We start from the raw sequence: 20,582 nt of genomic DNA, 5'->3' as shown, positions 1-20,582 counted from the left end.
TGACACACCAGGTGTGGCCAAAGAGAAAGAGTTAATTTTGCAGAGTCTGTGTCACCTTCTCCTGAGTTCAGAGGTGGGGAGGAAGCAACAGCGGGACAGGAAGGCTGCTGGAAACTGGACTCACACAACAACAAACACACAGCTCAGGATGCAATTCCCTTTATTATTTATTGAGAAATTAACAGAGCGCAGTCAGCACATTCAATGAGAGCAGCTACAGCTGGAAAGGATGAGTGGATGAATCAGGAGTCTTCCAGATTCAGTGATATACGTAGGCACAGACATAGTATGCACTGGTGTTGCAGTTGACATTTCTCCAAACACCACGGCCTAGAAACAAAGAAAATGAATCCAACATTTGCAAAATTGCAGAACACAAACACATTGTAAATAAGACTAGAAGACCATGAGACACAGGAGCAGAATTAGGCCATTTGTCCCCTTAAGTCTGTTCCACCATTCATTCATGAATGATCCTTTTCTTTCCCTCCTCAGACCCAATCCCTGGCCATGTCCCCGTAAACATTGACCTGTGATCAATTAAGAACCTATCAATATCCACCTTAAATACTTCCAACAACCTGGGGATATTTAAGCTGCCTGTGGTAATAAGTTCCACAAATACACCACCCTTTGGCTAAAGAAATTTCTCTGCATCTGTTTTAAATGTATGCCCCTCTATCCTGAAGCTATGCTCTCTTGTCCTAGGCCCCCCCAATATAGGAAACATCCTTTCCACATCTACTCTGTCTAGGCCTTTCAACATTCGAAATGTTTCAATGATATCCTTCCTCATCCTTCTGAATTCCAGCGAGTACAGGCCTAGAGCCATAGAACATATGATAACCCTTTAATTCCTTGTGAATCTCCTCTGAACCCTCTCCAATGCCAACACATCTTTTCATAGATAAAGAACCCAAAACTATTCACAATACTCAAGGTGGTGCCTCACCAGTGCCTTACAAAGCCTCAGTACAGTATTACATCCCTACTCTTATATTCTAGACCTCTTGAAATGAATGCTAACATTGTATTTTCCTGCCTTAACATCATTTCAACCTGCAAGTTATCCTGCACAAGGAATCCTGAGTACCTTTACATCTTAGACTTTTGGATTTTCTCCCTGTTTAGAAAATAGTCCACACATTTACTTCTTCTGCCAAAGTGCGAACCCATGCATTTTCCAACATTGTATTTCATTTGTCACTTTCTTGCCCATTCTCCTAATCTGTCTAAGTCCTCCTGCATCCTACCTGTTTCCTCAACACTCTCTGTCCCTTTACCAGTCTTCGTATCATCTGCAAACTTGGCAATAAACTGATCTATTCCATCTTCTAAATCTTTGATATACGGAATAAAAAGGAGCACTCCCAACACCGACCCCTATAGAAACCTCTAGTCACTGGCAGCTATCCAGAAAAGGATCCTTTTATTCCTACTTGCTACTGCATACCAATCAGCCAATGCTCTGGCCATGCTGGTCAATACCACGGGCTCTTAACTTGGGAAGCAGTCTCACGTGGCACTTTTTAAAACACATTTTGAAAGTCCAAATATACAATATCCACTGCATCCCCTCTATTTATCCTACTTCTAATCTCCTCAAAGAATTCCAACAGGGTCATCAGACAAAATTTTTCTTTAAGGAAACTATGCTGACTTTGTGTTATCTTGTCCTGTGTCACCAATTACTCCATAACCTCATCCTTAACAATTGACTCCAATATCTTCCCAGCCACTGATGTCAGGCTAAATGGTCTATAATTTCCTTTCTGTTGCCTCCCCCCTTTCTTAAAGAGTGGAGTGATAATTGCAATTTTCCAGTCCTAGGGAACCATGCCAGATTACAATGATTCTTGAAAAATCATTACTAATACCTCCATAATCTCTAAAGCTACTTCTTTCGGAACCCTAGGGTGTAGTTCATCTGATCGGGGTGACTTATGTGTTTTAGATCTTTCAGCTTTTGAGCACTTCTCCCTTGTAATAGTAACTACACTCACTTCTCTTCCCTCACACCCTTTCACACCTCTCATCTTTTTTTAAATTTTTATATACTTGAAGAAGTTTTCTCTGTCCACCGTGATATTGTTTGCTTACTTGCTTTCATATTTCATCTTTTCACTCCTAATGATTCTTCATTTGGTTTCTGAGAATCTTTAAAAGCTTCCCAATCCTCTATCTACCTGCTAATTTTTGCTTTTTTTTTTGGCCTCTCTTTTGTTTTTACATTAGCCTTGACTTCCCTTGTCAGCCACAGTTGTATTATTTTGCCATTTGAATATGTCTTTGTTTTTGGAATACATCTATCCTGTAACTTCCTCATTTTTCCAGAAATTCAAGCTATTACTGCTCTGCTGTCATCACCAGATCTCTTTCCAATTCACCCTGGCCACCTCCTCTCTATACCACTATAATTTCTTTTACTCCACTGAAATACTGCTATGTCAGACGTTACTTTCTCCCAATCAAATTTCAGGTTGAACTCAGTCATATTGTGATCACTGTCTCCTCAGGTTTCTTTTACCTTAAGCTCCCTAATCACTTCCAGTTCATTATATAACACCCAATCCAGTATCACTGATCTCCTAGTAGGCTCAATGACAAACTGCTCTAAAAAGCCATCTTGGAGGCATTCAACAAATTCACTCCCTTGAGATCCATTACCAACCTGATTTTACCAATCTACTTGCATGGTAAAATCTCCCATGACTATCATGGAATTGCCCTTTTGACACATCTTTTCTATTTTCTGTTGCAATCTGTAGTCCACATGCCAGCTACCATTTTGAGGCCTGAATATAACTGCCATCCGGATCTGAAGGTAATGCTAGATATGCTGGAAAAGTCAGTAGGTTAGGCAGCATTTGTTGAGAGAGAAATAGGAAGGTCATTAATGGAAACATTATCTCTATTTCACTCTTCACAAATGCTGCCTCATCTGCTGAGTGTTTTATGCATTTTCTATTTTCTGTTTAGTCTGTATGTTTCATCATTTTGAGTCAGTGTGTGTGAGCCATGAATTTTCCCTATCTTGATCCATGAGTTTGCCTTGTAAATAAAGGGAGTCACTTCCTGTTGTGGTCCGTGTGCAGTCAGAGGGTGTGTTGCTGAACCCCGACACCTCGCAACATTCACGGGGTATTTGAACTCTTCCAGACTGATGTGATTGACCTCACTCTGGGCTGGAACTCATTGTGTGTACTGGACAGCATTACTGTCCCATCAGAGATAAATTGAAACCTTCACTGTTTCATGGACCTCACACAACAGGAGTGGAGTCTGGAGTCTCTAGAGATGGAACTTCTGTGACAGGTTTTGTTAAGTCTGCAGTGGACTGGATGGTTCACAATACCAGACGGAGTCATGCAGAAGATAACCATATAACCATAAAACAATTACAGCACGGAAACAGGCCATCTTGGCCCTTCTAGTCCATGCCAAACTCTTACTCTCACCTAGGCCCACTGACCTGTACTCGGCCCATAACCCTCCATTCCTTTCCTGTCCATATAGCTATCCAATTTAACTTTAAACAACAACATCAAACCTGCCTCAACTACTTCTGCTGGAAGCTCATTCCACACAGCTACCACTCTCTGAGTAAAGAAGTTCCCCCTCATGTTACCCCTAAACTTTTGCCCTTTAATTCTCAACTCACGTCCTCTTGTTTGAATCTCCCCCACTCTCAATGGAAAAAGCCTATCCACGTCAACTCTATCTATCCCCCTCATAATTTTAAACACCTCTATCGTCCCCCGTCAACCTTCTACGCTCCAAAGAATAAAGACCTAACTTGTTCAACCTAAACAATATGTTTCTGCTTTCATACATTTTCCAGTCAGAACTTTTGTTTCATTTCTATAAGCTTCTTTAACTGCAGTGTCACACTGTGGGTTCCTCAGAATGTAATGTTGAAACCCTTGTGTGATCCTCCTTCTGCAAGGTTATGCTCCGCTGATCCTGACTAAGGCTTTTCAGTGTGAACTATTAACTCTGTTGCTCTCTCCATTGATGCTGACTGACCTGCTGAGTGTTTATGAAATTGCTAACCTTTTATCTCAGGTTTCCAGCAATGACTGTTTTTGTCATCTTCATACCCTGTTCCCTGCATTACATCCCACTAATCCTCCTCTAACTGCTGGGCAGTAAGTCCAGTTCTGCCGAGCACTGGACTCATGAAACACACATAAAAAATGCAGGTGAACGCAGCAGGCCAGGCAGCATCTATAGGAAGAGGTACAGTCAACGTTTCTGACGTTCCCAAAGTGTCGACTGTAAGTCCTGAGGAAGGGTCTCGGCCCGAAACGTCGACTGTACCTCTTCCTATTGATGCTGCCTGGCCTGTTGTGTTCACCAGCATTTTTTATGTGTGTTGCTTGAATTTCCAGCATCTGCAGATTTCCTTGTGTTCGCGTTTTTAAACTGGGCTCATAAGTTTGGTTCGGTCCCTTTGAGTAAAGACCAGCATATTGTGAAAATGTCCTGTTCAATGCCATGTGTAAAATCAAAGGAAGTAAAATATACTTACTCCTATAGTTGGTGTACGCACAGTAATAACGATAGTTGGGACTCACTGGGCTTCCCTCACCCCAGTTCAGGTATCTGATGGTAGATTCATCACTCCACAAGAAATTCCCGTTCTGTGGGGTATAAATCAGTGATTATTTCTGTGGGAATGCTGAGTAACGTGTCATTTAATGCTACAGGGAGGAGCTGGATGTGATCTGGAGTGAGACCAGAATACGAGCAGCCAGGACAAACAGGACAGTGAATGAGATTTTAAATGATGGACTGTCAGTGTGCAGGAAATCTTACAGAAGTTACAGAATCCTTGGACGAAAGAAACTGGATATGAGAGTGAAGGTCAGGGTAGAGGAATAAAGACAACTTGGATAATGAGGGATGAGATTGTCACTGAGCATAATCACAAATTTTGATCTCTCAAAGAAAGATGGTGAAAAAATTGAGAAAAGACTCATTGACACTGGCCACAGCAGAATTTATTGTCCTTCCCTGGTCATTCTCTGACCATTTTTGAGGGCAGGTAAGAGTCAACACATTGAGGGATCTCTGGAGTCGCAGTGAGGCCCGACTGGGGAAGGATGGCAAATTCCTCATCCTGAAGAACTACAGTGAACAGGATGAGTTTTTACAACAGTCTGGTGGTTTCACTGTTACCATTACTGATGGGATTCAAACTTGTGTCCCTGGGTCATTAGGATACATCCCAGTAACTGACCCCTGTTACTCTGCAGGATGTCAAGTAAAATTCTAACTTTGCTGTCAATGCAACACGCATAGTTAATTTACCTTGCAATAGTCCTTCAGCCCAATCCAAACTGGTCGTATGCTACGGGTCACCGCACGCACCACCTTGGAAATGAACTCGTTGTGGTCACATGAGGTCACAGATGCCAAGTTTCCAAAATGTCTCTGTGTGTTGCAGAAAATCTTCAAAACAAAATATGTAATTTATGGGTTGGTGAGAATCAGCATTTTCCGTCCTCCCACATGGCCCTCAGTAACTTATCCAACCTGATGTTGGAAAGTCTGCAACTTTGTTCATAAGCTGCAGTGTTCATCATCTTCAGATCCTTTGGTGTCAATACCAGGTCTGTGTTAAGTCTGGGATGTGGAGTTTCCCCTTTGTTGCTTTCTACTTTATATAAATGATATTGATGTGAACGTACAAGGGATGATTAGTTAGTTTGCAAGTGATACTAAAATAGGGGATGTTGCAGACAGTGGAGAAGGCTTGGGAAATTTACAACAGGATCTTAATCAGCTTTGTCTCTGGACTGAGCGTTTGCAATTGGCTGTCAAATCCGATAAACATAAGGCATTGTCTGTGTCAGAGATCAAAGCAAAGAAGGAATTACATAGAGAATGTTTAGGCCCTGGAGTGTTATGGAACCATGCCAGACATAGTTTATTGTTTGTGGTATTTATTTAATGAGGTTCTCCTTATCTACTTTTAGGATGTATGTGAGGCTCTGATGACATTTTAGTTATTATTTATGTCGAAATAGAGAAAATCTACAGGGTTCATAAGCCTCCTAGCATCGCTGTATGATTATAGGCATAGAGACGGTGAAATCACATGGTCTTTCTCTCAGGGAGGAGGTGTTAATATCCGACTGGTAGAAACTGGAGCCTGTGAACATAGTGAAGTACACCCTGGAACACTGGGACTCACCGTAGACAGTACAACTAGAGGACGTACTCTGAGTTCATGAGAATGAATGAGTAGAGACCAAAAATCATAGATCTCCAAGATTCGTCACTGGTTTCAGGGACTTACCTCAGCATCTCTCCATTTTTTTGAAGTTGTAAAACACCGGTAACAGGACTTTGTCGGCTGATATTCATACCAGCCATTCTCACAACGTCCTTTTTTCAATGTTCCAAAGGTCCGCAGAGTCTCCTCCACTTCCGTGGAATTGTCCATCCCTTTCATTTAAAATGGAATTAACAGTTAAACCAAGTGAAGCAATTGAAGCACCATTCCCAGATAGACACAACACCAGAAAGTTGAGGGAACTGTAGAAGTTGTCCAATGGTCTTTGCCCACAGCATGGTGCCAGAGAGCTGAGGGGTTTCTGTCAGGACACCCTTGTTCTTCGTTACAATGGGGACAGGGACTAAACCTGGCAACTACAGGTCACAGTAAGAAATCAGTGGTGGGGAAATTGTTGGAAATGGTTCTAATGGATGGAAAGAAATAGAATTTAGAGTTTGGCAGGTTATTCAAGCATAGCACGGTTTGTTAACACATAATTGTATCTGATGAACAATTAATGTTATGGGGTCATTAATCAAAGTTTCTATCAGGATAGAATATTAGATGTGAAAACAAATATTTTTCACAAAATCCTTGAGAAAAGACATCATGGCTGCTTCAAGAAGAAAAGTAAATGTTAGATACTCAAGAAACAACTTTATACAACCGCAGTTTTATTTAACTAAGAAGGTGATGGGTGTCTGGAACTGTCTTCCTGATTGGACACTAAACAGAACTTCAACATTGAGATGTATTATTAAGGAACTGAGACCAGCAGTGCTATGGACACGATGGTGTGACGTGGGTTATAAAACCATAATATATAGGAGCTTAAATAGGCCATTTGGCCCATTGAGTCTGCTCAGCTACTCAATCTTGGGCTGATCAAATTCTTCCCATCATCCCCACCCCACTGCCTTCTCCCCAGACCCTTTGATGCCCTAGCTAATCAAGACCCTATATATCTTTGCCTTAAATGACTTGGCCTCCACAGCTGCTTGTGGCAACAAATTCCACAGATTTACCACCCTCTGACTAAAGTAAATTTTCTGCATCTCTGTTCTAACTGGAATGGACATCCTCGAATCCTGAAAATGTGCCCTCTTGTCCTGGACTCCCCCACCATGGGAAAAAACTTTGTCATATCTAATCTGTTCAGGCCTTTTAACATTCAGAATGTTTCCATGAGGTCCTCCCTCATTCTCCTGAACTCCAGGGAATACAGCCCAAGAGCTACCAGACATACCTCATACGGTAACCCTTTCATTCCTGGAATCATTCTCGTGAATCTTCACTGAACCCTCTCCAATGTCAGTATATCCTCTAGAAATGAATGCCAACATTGCATTTGCCTTCTTCACCATCGACTCAACCTGGAGGTTAACCTTTAGGGTATCCTACACAAGGACTCCCAAGTCTCTTCGCATCTCTGCATTTTTAATTCTCTCCCAATCTAAATAATAGTCTGCCCATTTATTTCTTCCACCAAAGTGCATGACATTACACTTTCCAACATTGTATTTCATTTGCCACTTCTTTGCCCATTCCCCTAAACTACCTAGGTCTTTCTGTTCCCTCAACAATACCCGCTCCTCCACCTATCTTTGTGTTATTGGCAAATTTAGCCACAAATCCATTAATCCCATAGTCCAAATCAAAGACATACATCGTAAAAAGCAGCGGTCCCAACACCAACCCCTGTGGAACTCCACTGGTAACCGGCAGTCAGCCAGAATAGGATCCAGTCCCTGACTCATCTTCCATCTCAATAACGCAGAGATGAGTATAAAAGGACGAGAGACAATTCCTACAAGAGACAATGCCCACAAATTCCTGTATCTAAACACAGTGCTGTACATTCATTCTCACAGCAATATATTTATAAAGCTTCTGGAATCAATGGGCTTTACCTGCCACATCACTGACGAGCAGTGCGGTCACCACCAAAACCCACACCAGCATCATGTTTCTTCCGTCAAACCTGAAACACAAGAAAATAATTCGTCATTAGTGTCAAGTTTCCCAGTGAAGGTGGGGATATCCTGCTGCCATTCCCACCTCTCTCTTTCTCCCAGATGTCTGTGAGAATTAGATTTCCAATCCTGATGCACCTCTATATATATGTAGATCTTAGATCTAGGTGGTTTCAAGAACCATTGAAATCAAGCCCTATTGGCTGGAGCCACCTACATAAAAATTTCTGACAAATATTCACTGATTAATAGCTTTGAATGAAATGATTGGGAAACCACAGGAATGTCTTGTGAGCTGTAGAATTTGCTCTGTAACCGAACACTGAGAAATAGAGGCTGCAGAAAGCATTTATCATCCTTTTTTTATGATCAAATTTCAATAAATATTATCAATGAGAACAATTAATAGGTAATTTTCAGGTGAAGCTTCAAAAGCCGGTGATTAGGTAGACAGATCACCTCGTTCATTCATATATTTGATCTGTGCAGTTTCCCCACCATTGCCCATTGTGGGAAAATCTTTCTCCATCACTGATTCTGGAAAGTTTGCAATCCATTTGTAAGGATCAGCTTCAATTTAAAGTCATGGTCTCTGTCTAATAAGGAGCTGGAATGAAGTCTGCTCAGAAGGAGCAGGAAAGTAGTGGAGATAGTGGACTGATTGATACTTGACACTTTTCCAAAGACAGTTCATGGAGAACCCAGAACTAACATCTTGTGGAAAAGAATCCATGGATCTCCAGTGGAATGGGACTGATGGGCCAAATAGATCTTTCTTTCCCTGGATTTCCTCTTCTTCCCCAATCACTTTCTATCAGTGAATTTCAGATCATGGCAACTTCCTGATCAAAACACATTCCTCCTCTTACCTCTGATCCACTTGTCAATTATCTAGGATCTCTACCCTCTAATTACTGCTCCTGTGTTGGCACGTGGCCAAGTGGTCAAGGTGTCCGTCTAGTGATTTGAAGGTCGCTAGTTCGAGCCTTGGCTGAGGCAGTGTGTGTGTCCTTGAGCAAGGCACTTAACCACACATTGCTCTGCGACAATACTGGTGCCAAGCTGTATGGGTCCTAATGCCCTTCCCTTAGACAACATCGATGGCGTGGAGAGGGGAGACTTGCAGCATGGGCAACTACTGTTCTTCCACAGAACCTTGACCAGGCCTACACCCTGGAAATCTTCCAAGGCGCAAATCCATGGTCTCATGAGACTAACGGATGCCTAATAATAATGCCTGGCAGAGAGCTGTTGGAAGTTGTTGATAAAACTAGCTGATGATAGTTGTGTCTGGGACACTGGCCTAAGCAACTCATACAGAGATGTCCTGGGACAGGACACTCTACCACAGCCACTTGACTTTGAGTGAAAAATCCGTCCATCCATTGAATCTCCTTGATAACCCTGTTTCCAGATTTCCAGGTCTCCTCGATGATGCACTCTGTCAAATGCTACCTTGTTTCGAAGGAGCGTCACTGCGACTCACCTCTGGAGTCCAGCTGTTTGATCTGCGTTTGGACCAAGTCTGTGGTATGGTTGAGCTGAGGGATCCTCATAAAACCGACACTGAGTGTGTGTGTGTAGATTATTAGAAGGGGACAGACACTGGACTGCTCTGTAGCAGCTCCTTCTATCAACTTACTGATGATTGAGAGGGATTGTCTGGTACTTAACTGGACTGAACATGTCCTACTTCACTGGAGATCTGATTTATTGACCAATCCATGTTGCAGACTTTGGAGAGGAAAGGAAAATTGGAAATGGATCAACGATAGGTTCTTGATTGGAGGCATGGATGATGTAGGTTCGCAGGAGAATGGAACCTGTCTCATATTTGTCCCGAAGGCATCACCAATGGTTTGTCAGCACTAAGGACTGATTCATTCATCATGGGGATAAGAAGATATTAGCAATTTCTTGGAGAGTTTATTCAACAGAACACAAATTCCTTATTTAGTAGGAAAAATGCACAAATGTTGTATATCTGAAATTAAAATGCTGGAAATATTGCAAGTTGCACAGCCTTTGCAGAGGAGACATGGCAAAGTACAGACAAATATGCACAGTTACTGTGTAGAACAAGTTTCACACTGGATAGAAAGTGGGGTGAAGGGCAGAGAAAGTGACTGAGGCATGGGGGTGATGGGGAGGAATGAAAGAGGGTGAACAGAGTTGGTGAATGATGAAAGGTGCACACAGGGACGGAGAGAATACTAAAGCAGAGATATAATTTTCCCATCAGCAAGAGGTGTCCCACTGAAATGACCAAGTTTATCAGAACTAAAATGTGAATGGTTTAGAATAGTAGGGTGTGGAAAGGGTTAAAGGAAAGTTGGTGAATTATTGATTGGAGAGTACCTGAACAAGTTTGGTAAAACCAAACCAGATGTCAGATTGTTGAGGTATGTTGTTATGTAGAGCCTGTTATTGTTCAACTCACATTCTTCCTTGACCAGGCCTGTGGTTCTGCTTTCACTGAGCTGTGTTATAAAACATCCTGTTGATAAAACTGGAATTTCCTGTACAACCTTTTTGTTTGAAAGTGCAGTTTATTCAAAACTAAGATATCATTATGTTATTTTTGGTAACATCTGAGTCCTCTTAACAAACTGGAAATGAGGTCTCAATGTAACATTGTAGAATATCAGTGAGACTTCCTTGTTTCTGTTCTCTAAAGTCCAATAATAATTGACCACCTGCTATTTGACTTCATACTTTCTTATTCCACATGCAGATTAAATTTCTCTCTCATTTGAACCAGCGCTCCAGGACCCATCCACTCACCATCACTTACTGATTCCTCACCGTGTAAAATCTACTGTTATGCTATTTCTGCCATCAAACAACCAGCTTTCCCAATTGTACCTTAGAGACTTTCAAACCTAAACTCGATAGTTATTTCATCAAACTATGTGAAAAGGAATTCGGTATGCTTTGTTCTGCTGAATTGCCTGTTCTTGTCTACAAAACTTAGTAACGTGGTGAAAGACACAACAGCACCTCTTTCACATCAGATGGTTGAAGAAGTTTGGTGTGGGCCCCCAAATCCTAAAAACTTTCTACAGGGACACAATTGAGAGCATCCTGACCGGCTGCATCACTGCCTGGTATGGGGACTGTACTTCCCTCAATCGTAGGACTCTGCAGAGAGTGGTGCGGACAACCCAGTGCATCTGCAGTTGTGAACTCGGCACTATTCAGGACATTTACAAAGACAGGCATGTAAAAATGTCCCAAAGAATTATTGCGGACCCGAGTCACACCAACTGCAAACTGTTCCAGCTGCTACCATCCAGGAAACGGTACCGCAGCATAAAAGCCAGGACCGACAGGCTCCAGGACAGCTTCTTCCACCAGGCCATCAGACTGATTAATTCATGCTGGCACAACTGTATTTCTATGTTATATTGACTGTCCTGTTGTATGTACAATTTATTATAAATTGCATATTGCACATTTAGACAGAGACGTAATGTAAAGATTTTTACTCCTCATGTATATGAAGGATGTAAACAAATAAGTCAATTCAATAATGTTCTAATGTACACTCCAAGTGTAGCATTTACCAATTCATCTTCAATATAAGCTAATGCAGGAGATTGTCCCTGACCTCAACAATGACTGTGGGTACAGGACTATTGGGCAATAATACAAAAGATTTATTGGATTAGTTTCAAAGAAATAACATTTCACAAAAATGATAGTCAAAGGCTATCTCTAGAATCTCTCTCTATCTCTCTCTCTCTATTTGTGGGAAATTCTGGTTGACCCATCCTTGGAAAGATTTGGACGTTTAGGAAAAACTGCACAATAAGGATGCTACCTGGATTCAAGGGTACGAACTGGAATTAATTGGAGAGTTTAAGGAAAAGGAACCCTTGGGGCAAGTGACCACAATATGATTGAATTCACCTTGAAATTTGAAAAAGCTGTGGAAGACATTAGCAATATAGTGAAAGCTCCCCATGTCAGGGTTCATGAAGTGTGTGAAGTTACCATTAATAGAGAGAGGATTCTTGGGAAACTGTAAGGCCTGAAAGTAGGTAAGTCACCTGGACCGAATAGTGTACAACCCAGGTTTCTGAAAGAGGTGGCTGAAGAGATTGTGAAGGCGTTAGTAATGATCCTTCAGGAATCACTAGATTCTGAAATGGTTCTAGAAGACCAGAAAATTGCAAATATCACTCCACTCTTCAAGAAGGGAGAGTGGCAGAAGGAAGAAAATTATAGGCCAGTTAGTTTGACATCAGTGGTTGTGAAGATGTTGGAGTTGAGGCTGTTAAGGATGTCATTTTGGGGTGCTTAGAAGCACATGATAAAATAGGCCATTGTCAGCATGGTTTCCTCAGGAAAAATCTTTCCTGGCAAATATGTTGGAATTCTTTAAAGATATAACAAGCAGGATAGACAAAGGCCAATTAGTTGATGTTGTGTACTTGCATTTTCAGAAGGTCTTTGACAAGGTTCCACACATGAGGGTGTTTAACAAGCTACGAGCCCATGGTATTACAGGGAAGATTCTAGAATGGATAAGGGAGTGGTTCATTGACAGGAGACAAAGACTGGGAATAAAGGGAGCCTTCCCTGACTGTCTGTCAGTGACTGGCGGTGTTCCACTGGGGTCTGTGTTGGGACCGATTCTTTTTACATTATATGTCAATGATTTGGATGATGAAATTAATGGCTTTGTTGCAAAGTTTGCAGATGATATGAAGATAGATGGAAGGGCAGGTAGTTTTGAGGGAGTAGAGAGGCTAAAGATGTTTTTAGACTTGGAGAATGGGCAAAGGAATGGCAGATGGAACTGTACAGTCATGCACTTTGGGAGAACAAATGAAAGGGTTGACTATTTTCTAAATGGAGGTAAAATTTAAAAATCTGAGGCACAATGGGATTTGGGAGTCCTTGTACAGAATTCGATAAAGAACTAGAATATAGATGCAAGGATGGAATTTTGAGACTTTGTAAAGTGCTAGTGAGACCTCACTTGGAGTACTGTGAGTAGTTTTGGGCCCTTTATCTTGGAAAGGATGTGCTGAAATTGGAGAGGGTTCAATGGAGGTTCACGAAAATGATTCTGGGATTAAATGGCTCTTTGAAGACTCTGGGCATGTATTCACGGGAATTTAGAAGAATGAACGGTGACTTAATTGAAACCTATTGAATGATGAAAGACCTTGATGAAGTGGATGTGGAGAGGATGTTTCCAGTAGTGGCAGTATATAAGACCAGAGGAGCAGCCCCAAAATAGAGGGCGTCCTTTTGGAATGGAGATGCAGAGGAATTTCTTTAGCTAGAGAGTGGAGAATCGGCGGAGTTTGTGGCCACAGGCAGCTGTGGCTACCAGTCTTCATGTATATTTAAGGTAGATGTTGATAGATCTTGATTGGTGAGGGCATGAGGGATATGCGGGGCTGGCAGGAGATTAGGGCTGAGAGGAAAAATAGATCAGATATGATGAAATGTCGGAGCAGACTTGATGGGCCAAATGGCTTAATTCTGCTCTTATATCTTATGGTTTTATGGTGTGAGCTATCAGAAGATACTGGGCAAACTGATTTTGTTTCTCTCTGGCGTGACAGAAATGATGAATTTGTTTACAGAGAAGAAGAGCAAGTAATGGGTGAAACAAAGAAAATGTACTGATAGGGTGAGACCGAAAGAGTGATCGAGAGACATTTGTGTTGGAATGCAATGGGACCGGTTTCCATTTATTTATTTGTTTGTTTATTTATTTATTTATTCATTCATTTATTTAGTGATACAGTGTGGGACGAGCTGTATCGATCCAACGAGACACACCGCCCAGCAACTCACCTCTTTATCACTATCCAAATCACAGGTCAATTCACAATGACCAATTAACCCACAAACTGTCACATCTTTGGACTGTGGGAGGAAACTCATGTGGTTCATGGGGAGAATGTAGAAACTCTTCAGGGGAAGCACTGGAATTGTACTCTGAACTCCAGAGTTCCCCGAGCTGTAATCGCATCGAGCTAACTGGTTTGCGGGAGTCAGGAGAAAGGAAGGTCTGTGCAGGACTGCGGGGGTGGATGGAGGAGTGGATATATAGAGCTGAATGGGCTTGTTTCTGCTGTAACCACTCTGCAAGTCTGTCACTCCAGAATTGTCGAACTGGGGAATGAGAAAGCACAGTTAGACAGAGAGATTGCGAAAATATCAGGCCTATGAACAACATAGTGACCTAAATGGGCCTAAGCAGGATGATGTCGTTATCTTACAGCTTCTGAAAGATGCATGCAGACATCCCACCTCTCCCGGAACTTCTGGGAGTCTCCCGCATATTAATAGTGGCTCCCTGATGCCCGCAAATTATATACAATATCACGGAAATCAATTTTTTTGAGAGCGAGCGAGAGAAAAGCAAGAGAGAGCGCGAGAGCAACCACGAAAGTGCGCGCGCGCGAGTGAGAGCGAAGGCAAGCGAGTGTGTGAGCGAGAGAGCGAGCAAGCAAACGAGAGTGCTTGAGAGTGCGCGAGCGACCACGAGAGAGAGAGAGCGTGCTAGTGAGAGCGCGCCATGGCAGAGTGTTCCAAAAAAATATAAAACGTATGTCACCCCAGACTACACTAAAATGTACCCCTGCCTAATAGGGGTCAAAATAATGACAGTGTTGCTCGCTGCACTGTTTGCAACAGTGACTTTTCTATTGCCCGTGGTGGGTTAAGACTGTAAAAGACGTGTTGAGGTGAGTTTAACAGGTGTCATTTTTTCATTAGCATAGCTAACGTTATTTAAACTAGCCAGCCAGCTGCTAAGGAGCTACTCTATTGCAGACATCCCACCTCTCCCGGAAGTCTCCCACAAATTGATGATGTTACCTCCCTGAAATGAGTTTTTGCAGGGTGGGATGTCTGTGCATGGGTTTGGCCTGGATAATAAAACGGGAGCTAACTATTGGCCACACTTTTCATCAAATCCTTAAAAAGGCGATGCGAGCGGAAAGACAAAGGGGGAAAGAACAGCCAGTGTGGCAAGCGTAAGACAGGAGAGGCAAGTCGATGTGGAATGTTTCAGGTGTGGAAGCACGAAACATTTCACCCTGGATTTTCCGAACAGGGGAAAAAGCTAAGTTTAGTGCACTGATTGTGCGGCACAGCCAGGACAACTGTTGATCAAAAGCCGGAGGGGAAGTTGGACAAGGACTGCGAACCCAGCAAGCTGAAAATCAGCACTCTGCTCTGAGTGGTAGCGTAGCCGTCTGTGTCTTTCAGATCTCCGCAAAGGAATTAAAACAATTCCTGACAAAATGACTGGTATCAGTCCTTGGTGGGAACGGTGGGGACACCAGAAAGTTTCTCAATGTCCTGTTAAGAACTGCCAGTGCACTACGTTGGTGGACACTGAGGCCTCAATGTCGATAACAAATCTTGACTTAATCATTACAACTACAATGGTCATTGGGGTGGGGGAAATGTATGCTTGATCAATTAAATGAACTTGTCCTAATACAGATTGAGGACATGAATATTATTGGTCCATTTTTGCAGGTCATTGGAAATACAGACTGAAGGTAAACCCCTTCAAGGTACAGGTTGGACAGTCTGAAATAATGTAATTAGACACAAAATTAGATAAGGTGAGAAAGTAATACCCAAGGGAGGGACAAAAACAATTCTAAAACTTCATTCGTACACAGAGATGGCATCCATCAGATATCACAGTCATGATTTTGTGGAAAATTATGCGACCTCACAAAAGCTCTGCAAGCTTTCAGGAGAGGGTGGAAGAGGAGCATAATGCAGGTGAAATGGGTACTGGAGGAAGATCAGATCTTTTCACATCTAAAGCAAACATAGGCGCAGCACCGGCTTTGAAATTGCCTGACATGAACAAACCAGTTTATCTTTTTTATAATAACTGGGATTAGGGGAGTTTTGTTCTGTTGTTGCATGTCAAGAACGTAGTGATAAGTTTCAGCATACAACATACTATTCTGTAAACGCAGTCCAGAGGTGGAAGGAATACATCAATATATACAAACAATGGACTGAGCAACTTGGGCTGTTGAATTATCAGAACCTATTACTCTGATGGATCAGGTAGTTTTACACAAACCTCACATCTCCTGAACGCAGGGAATCTGCAGGCAGTGTCTGACAGCAGGGGAGTGAAAAGTGAGGCGGTATTGTTACCTGCTGACAAACACGTACAGACAATAAGGGATAGTTTGGTTCACCCTGCCAGTTTGATGGGATGGATGGATCCCCACAGGAGTGCATGGATCTAATGTGAGGGCCTGAGGAGTCACTGGCAGGAGAAATGCCCTTGCAGAGTAATGATACATTGACCTTGTTTAGAGATGGGTTTAGGAAGTAGCATGAGGGCACTCCATGAGGGAAATGGGCTGTTGTGAATAAGGATGGGAAACTAATGGCAGGAGGAAGACTCCCAGGCCACAGATCAGCACAAGAGGCAGAACTAAAAGCACTAACAAAGGCTCTTAAATTACAAAAGGGACAGAGGATGAACATTTTCACAGACAGTAGATATGCTATTGGAGTAATACATGATTACATGGCAGATTGAGCAATTGTGGAGGGATCGGGTCCAGTCCCAGGAGAGGTAGCGAGGGTCAGGAAGGAAACGAAGGAACACTGAAAGGCGATACATGAGGGTGCGTTGTCGGAAGGAAAGCAGGTTTGGTTACAGATTACACACATCAAAGTTGCTGGTGAACGCAGCAGGCCAGGCAGCATCTCCAGGAAGAGGCACAGTCAACGTTTCAGGCCGAGACCCTTCGTCAGGACTAACTGAAGGAAGGGTTAGTAAGAGATTAGTAAGAGTTAGTGAGTAAGAAATCTCTTACTCACTCTTCCTTCAGTTAGTCCTGACGAAGGGTCTCAGCCTGAAATGTCGACTGTACCTCTTCCTAGAGATGCTGCCTGGCCTGCTGCGTTCACCAGCAACTTTGATGTGTGTTGCTTGAATTTCCAGCATCTGCAGAATTCCTGTTGTTTGGTTACAGATTGGAACCTTGCAAAAGGAAGATGGATGTGGTGAGAAGGTGAACATTTCTAGTCCCAGAGTTGATCAGGCATACACTGTTAAAAACCTACCATGATTTAGCCTACATGGGGTGGGATAAGATGAGAATAAGGATGTACTGTCAGTGGTGGCTGGGGAACGGGAGGGATATTGATATATTCTGCCAGTGTATAAAGATGTGCTCAATGTGACTCAGGAAAAGCTGTTAAAATGGGTGCAACTTAAGTTGAACTGCACAGGACGAGAGGGTAAATGGTATTGTTTAGTGATCACGGATCACATCCCAAGGTAATGGAAACATTGCTGTGGTGGGATTGATCAGCCAAGATGATAGCCCGTGTGCAGGCTGAGCCGGCAATAGCCGGGTGGAGAGTACCAGCCACCCTAGATTTGGATCAGGGACACAATTTACAGGAAAAGTGGTCAAAAGGGCTTGCAAGTTGTGAGGGATGAAATAGAAGTTTCACATTCCAAACCAACCTCACAGTTCTGACATGGTTGAGAGAATGAATCTCACCTAAAAAGGGAGCCTAACGAAGGCCCTCATGGAGACTTGGAAAGGTGGTCCAGGGCCTTATCAGCAGAGCTAATGAAACTACAAATAATCCTTACTTGTCGGGCAGGATCTACTCGTTTTTAATGAATGACAGGATGTGCTATGCAATGATTGGAGAAAGTGATACTGGTCCGTAGTGCTGCACCGGTAAGGACCAGATTAACCCAGTTTGTACTGCAGCTGGCCATTTATCTGTATAATCTAAAATGATGTCAGTGCAGGGAGTATAAGAGTGGCCAAGTGAAGGAGAATCTGTTAAAAGCAGGAGGTAAGGTCATAGTTAAGGTTTTACCATCAAAACCAGGATTATATCCCAGATGGACAGGAACGATTATGGTAATCTTGACTGGAGAAATATGTGTGCTCATGGAGACTACAACATCATCCCTTTGAGCTCTCTCTCCATCACAAGCAAATGCAGCATTGAGGGAATAAAGAAGGGCAACCAGCTGTGGAGTTACCAATGGTACATGGTTTTACATGGGCAATGTGATAGTATGTGGTACTGTGAACACTGCACGGTGCTTGGAGGAGATCCTGTGGGGAGTGGGTGTACTCAAGAGCAAGATTCTGCCATCGTATTTGTCATGTAGAAACAGTGTAGTGAGGGCAGAGGGACACTTGTGGGAGGATGGGGGGGGTGGTGGGAATAGTCTGACCATTAGAAGATAACGGTATAAAGGTAACTCTAGTACCAGACACATGGAAGTTTTTAACCTGACTGTTTTATGACTCCCCAGTTTTGTGGGGAGAGTGCTCATTATCTTTTACTGTTTAGAAAAGTTCCTTATGGTGAGTTTAGAAGGAAAAGGCGGGGAAGAAAAATGGGCTTGAAAGATTTGTAAGGAGCAGGATATTCTGCGGGTATGTCCACAGTTAATACCTTAGGTATAACAGATATAGATACACAAATCAGTTCCCTTTGGCAGAAGGTGAAGAGGGTCGTTGACAGAATTGTGGTGATCTGGGCCGAGTTGATAGAATAGGGAAGAAGTGGAGTTGGAAACTTTACAGCTCTTGCAGCCATTTAACGATATAGCCAAGGAGTTTATTGATAGAGTGGATAATGACACCCAAAGCCATGATTAAGTGCAGTGCTGCCTGGATCTTTTCTGTAGTCGGAGGGAACTTGTATATCTGTGAGCAATCCACATGCCTATGCAATCGAGTTATATGAGTCCAAGAGAGGAGTGGAGCTGATGCGGTTACCCAAGGGCTTGTCCAGGCAAGATTGTACAAAACAAGCCTGCCTGAATGTGTTTTTTCTACATATGATCCATATTGTCTGTTAAAAACAAAACTTTTCCTCTCGCTTTCTTTGGTGAACAACACCTCCAACGTCCCAACATCAGTAAGAGCTGATTACAAGGGAGAGTTGCAATGCAAGGTGATGAGCAATTGAATTAATGATTTCAGGACAGAGCTCCTTCAGCCAGCTACGGAAGCTTTCTGCAAATTACTGTTTATGACAGTGACCCACGAGTATGTAGCCACTGAACACACCCATTCCACATTTAACTGCTGAATGGGAAAAAACCATCGGGACGGATAAGGAAGTCATTTGCAACTGTTGAAAAGGGTAAGAGATGATGAGAATAGCACCAAGAGTGGCTCTAGAGAATTCCTGCAATAGTGAGGTCCTAAAGTCTGCACCAAAAGCATTTGCAAGCAAGCAGGTTTTGCAAGAGCATTCCACTATGGTTTCAATGGCTATTATTAACTACTTTAAGATTTTGAACAGAGATAACTTCTGAAGAATAACAAGGGTGCCCCATCCGAATAGCTGAAGTGCTTTGCATTTTCAAGTTCTGGTAGCTGGTCTGTGAGCTTCCGAACACAAATTCCAGACATGCTTAGAGTGTGGATCAGCACTTGGAGCCATGATGTTGTGGCCTTTACAGAGACTTGAGTAAGTGGGAAGGAAGAAAGGGGGTTACCTTGCTGTTGATTTTTCTTTGCTTGTTGTGTTCTGTGTTTTTCTGCCGAGCATTGTGGTCATGCTGCATTGGCACCTGCATATGTTGCGACACCTGTGGACTGCTCCCAGCACATCCTTAGTTTGCTTGTTAATGCAAATGACGCATTTTTCTGTATGTTTCAATGTAGGTGTGAGGAAAAAATGAATCAGAGTAGAATGTATAGAAGGTTCACATCCAGAGGCAGTTTTACTGAGGAGCTGGGTGTTTACTACAGACCGACTGTTCTGTTTACTGACATGTCAGCACGATATAATAATCAGAGTGTACATTCCAATCATTTCCAGGTAGAACATTCAAAACATTCCAAGCCCTCTGCACAAGGAAATTTCTTGATCTTTAAATTCTAGGATATTGACCCTACCCTAGTTTTAGACTCTCTGGAATGGGGAAACAGCCTCTCATTATTCACCCCGCAGTCCTTCTCAGAATCCTGGAACACTCAGTGAGATCACCTGCGCTTCTTGAGAAGTTACTGTAAGTTTAGTCCAATTTTCTCCATCTCTCTTCAATGGATATTTCCCTCATTCCAAGAATCGATCTAATAAATCAATGGGTCACTGTTCGCAAAACAATTATTTTCTGTCTTAGATCTGGAGATCAAAACAATCGCTGACCCCTAAGTGAGCTCTCAGTGTAATACTAGAACATCAGCGAGACATCCATGCTTTTGTTCTCCAAAGTCCTTATAATAACTGATCACCTGCTATATGACTTCATAAATTCTCATTCTACCTGCTGATTAAGTTTCTGCATCAGCACACCATGACCCATTCAATCG

The 20,582-nt window shown here is 42.6% G+C and overlaps 1 protein-coding gene across 2 annotated transcripts in view; it reads right to left on the bottom strand.

The window, feature by feature from the left end:
* Window positions 1-221: 221 nt before the first annotated feature.
* The window catches only part of LOC140186622 (snaclec coagulation factor IX/factor X-binding protein subunit B3-like), a 34,937-nt gene continuing 14,576 nt past the window's right edge, over window positions 222-20,582 (bottom strand). Inside the window, exons 1-6 of one of the 2 annotated variants that reach the window (XM_072240978.1) lie at window positions 10,615-10,687; window positions 8,194-8,264; window positions 6,305-6,453; window positions 5,314-5,454; window positions 4,532-4,643; window positions 222-330 (exon numbers count right to left, since the gene is read on the bottom strand). In XM_072240978.1, the coding sequence (XP_072097079.1) occupies window positions 260-330; window positions 4,532-4,643; window positions 5,314-5,454; window positions 6,305-6,453; window positions 8,194-8,248 (528 nt within the window). In that variant the 5' untranslated portion in view covers window positions 8,249-8,264; window positions 10,615-10,687 and the 3' untranslated portion in view covers window positions 222-259. Of the gene's footprint in view, window positions 331-4,531; window positions 4,644-5,313; window positions 5,455-6,304; window positions 6,454-8,193; window positions 8,265-10,614; window positions 10,688-20,582 lie in introns of those variants that run through there. The other variant, XM_072240977.1, reaches the window with a different exon arrangement.

The sequence above is a fragment of the Mobula birostris genome, chromosome 23 (genome assembly GCF_030028105.1).
Source record: "Mobula birostris isolate sMobBir1 chromosome 23, sMobBir1.hap1, whole genome shotgun sequence".
NCBI lineage: Eukaryota > Metazoa > Chordata > Chondrichthyes > Myliobatiformes > Myliobatidae > Mobula > Mobula birostris.
This window is presented reverse-complemented; position numbering and strand designations above follow the sequence as displayed.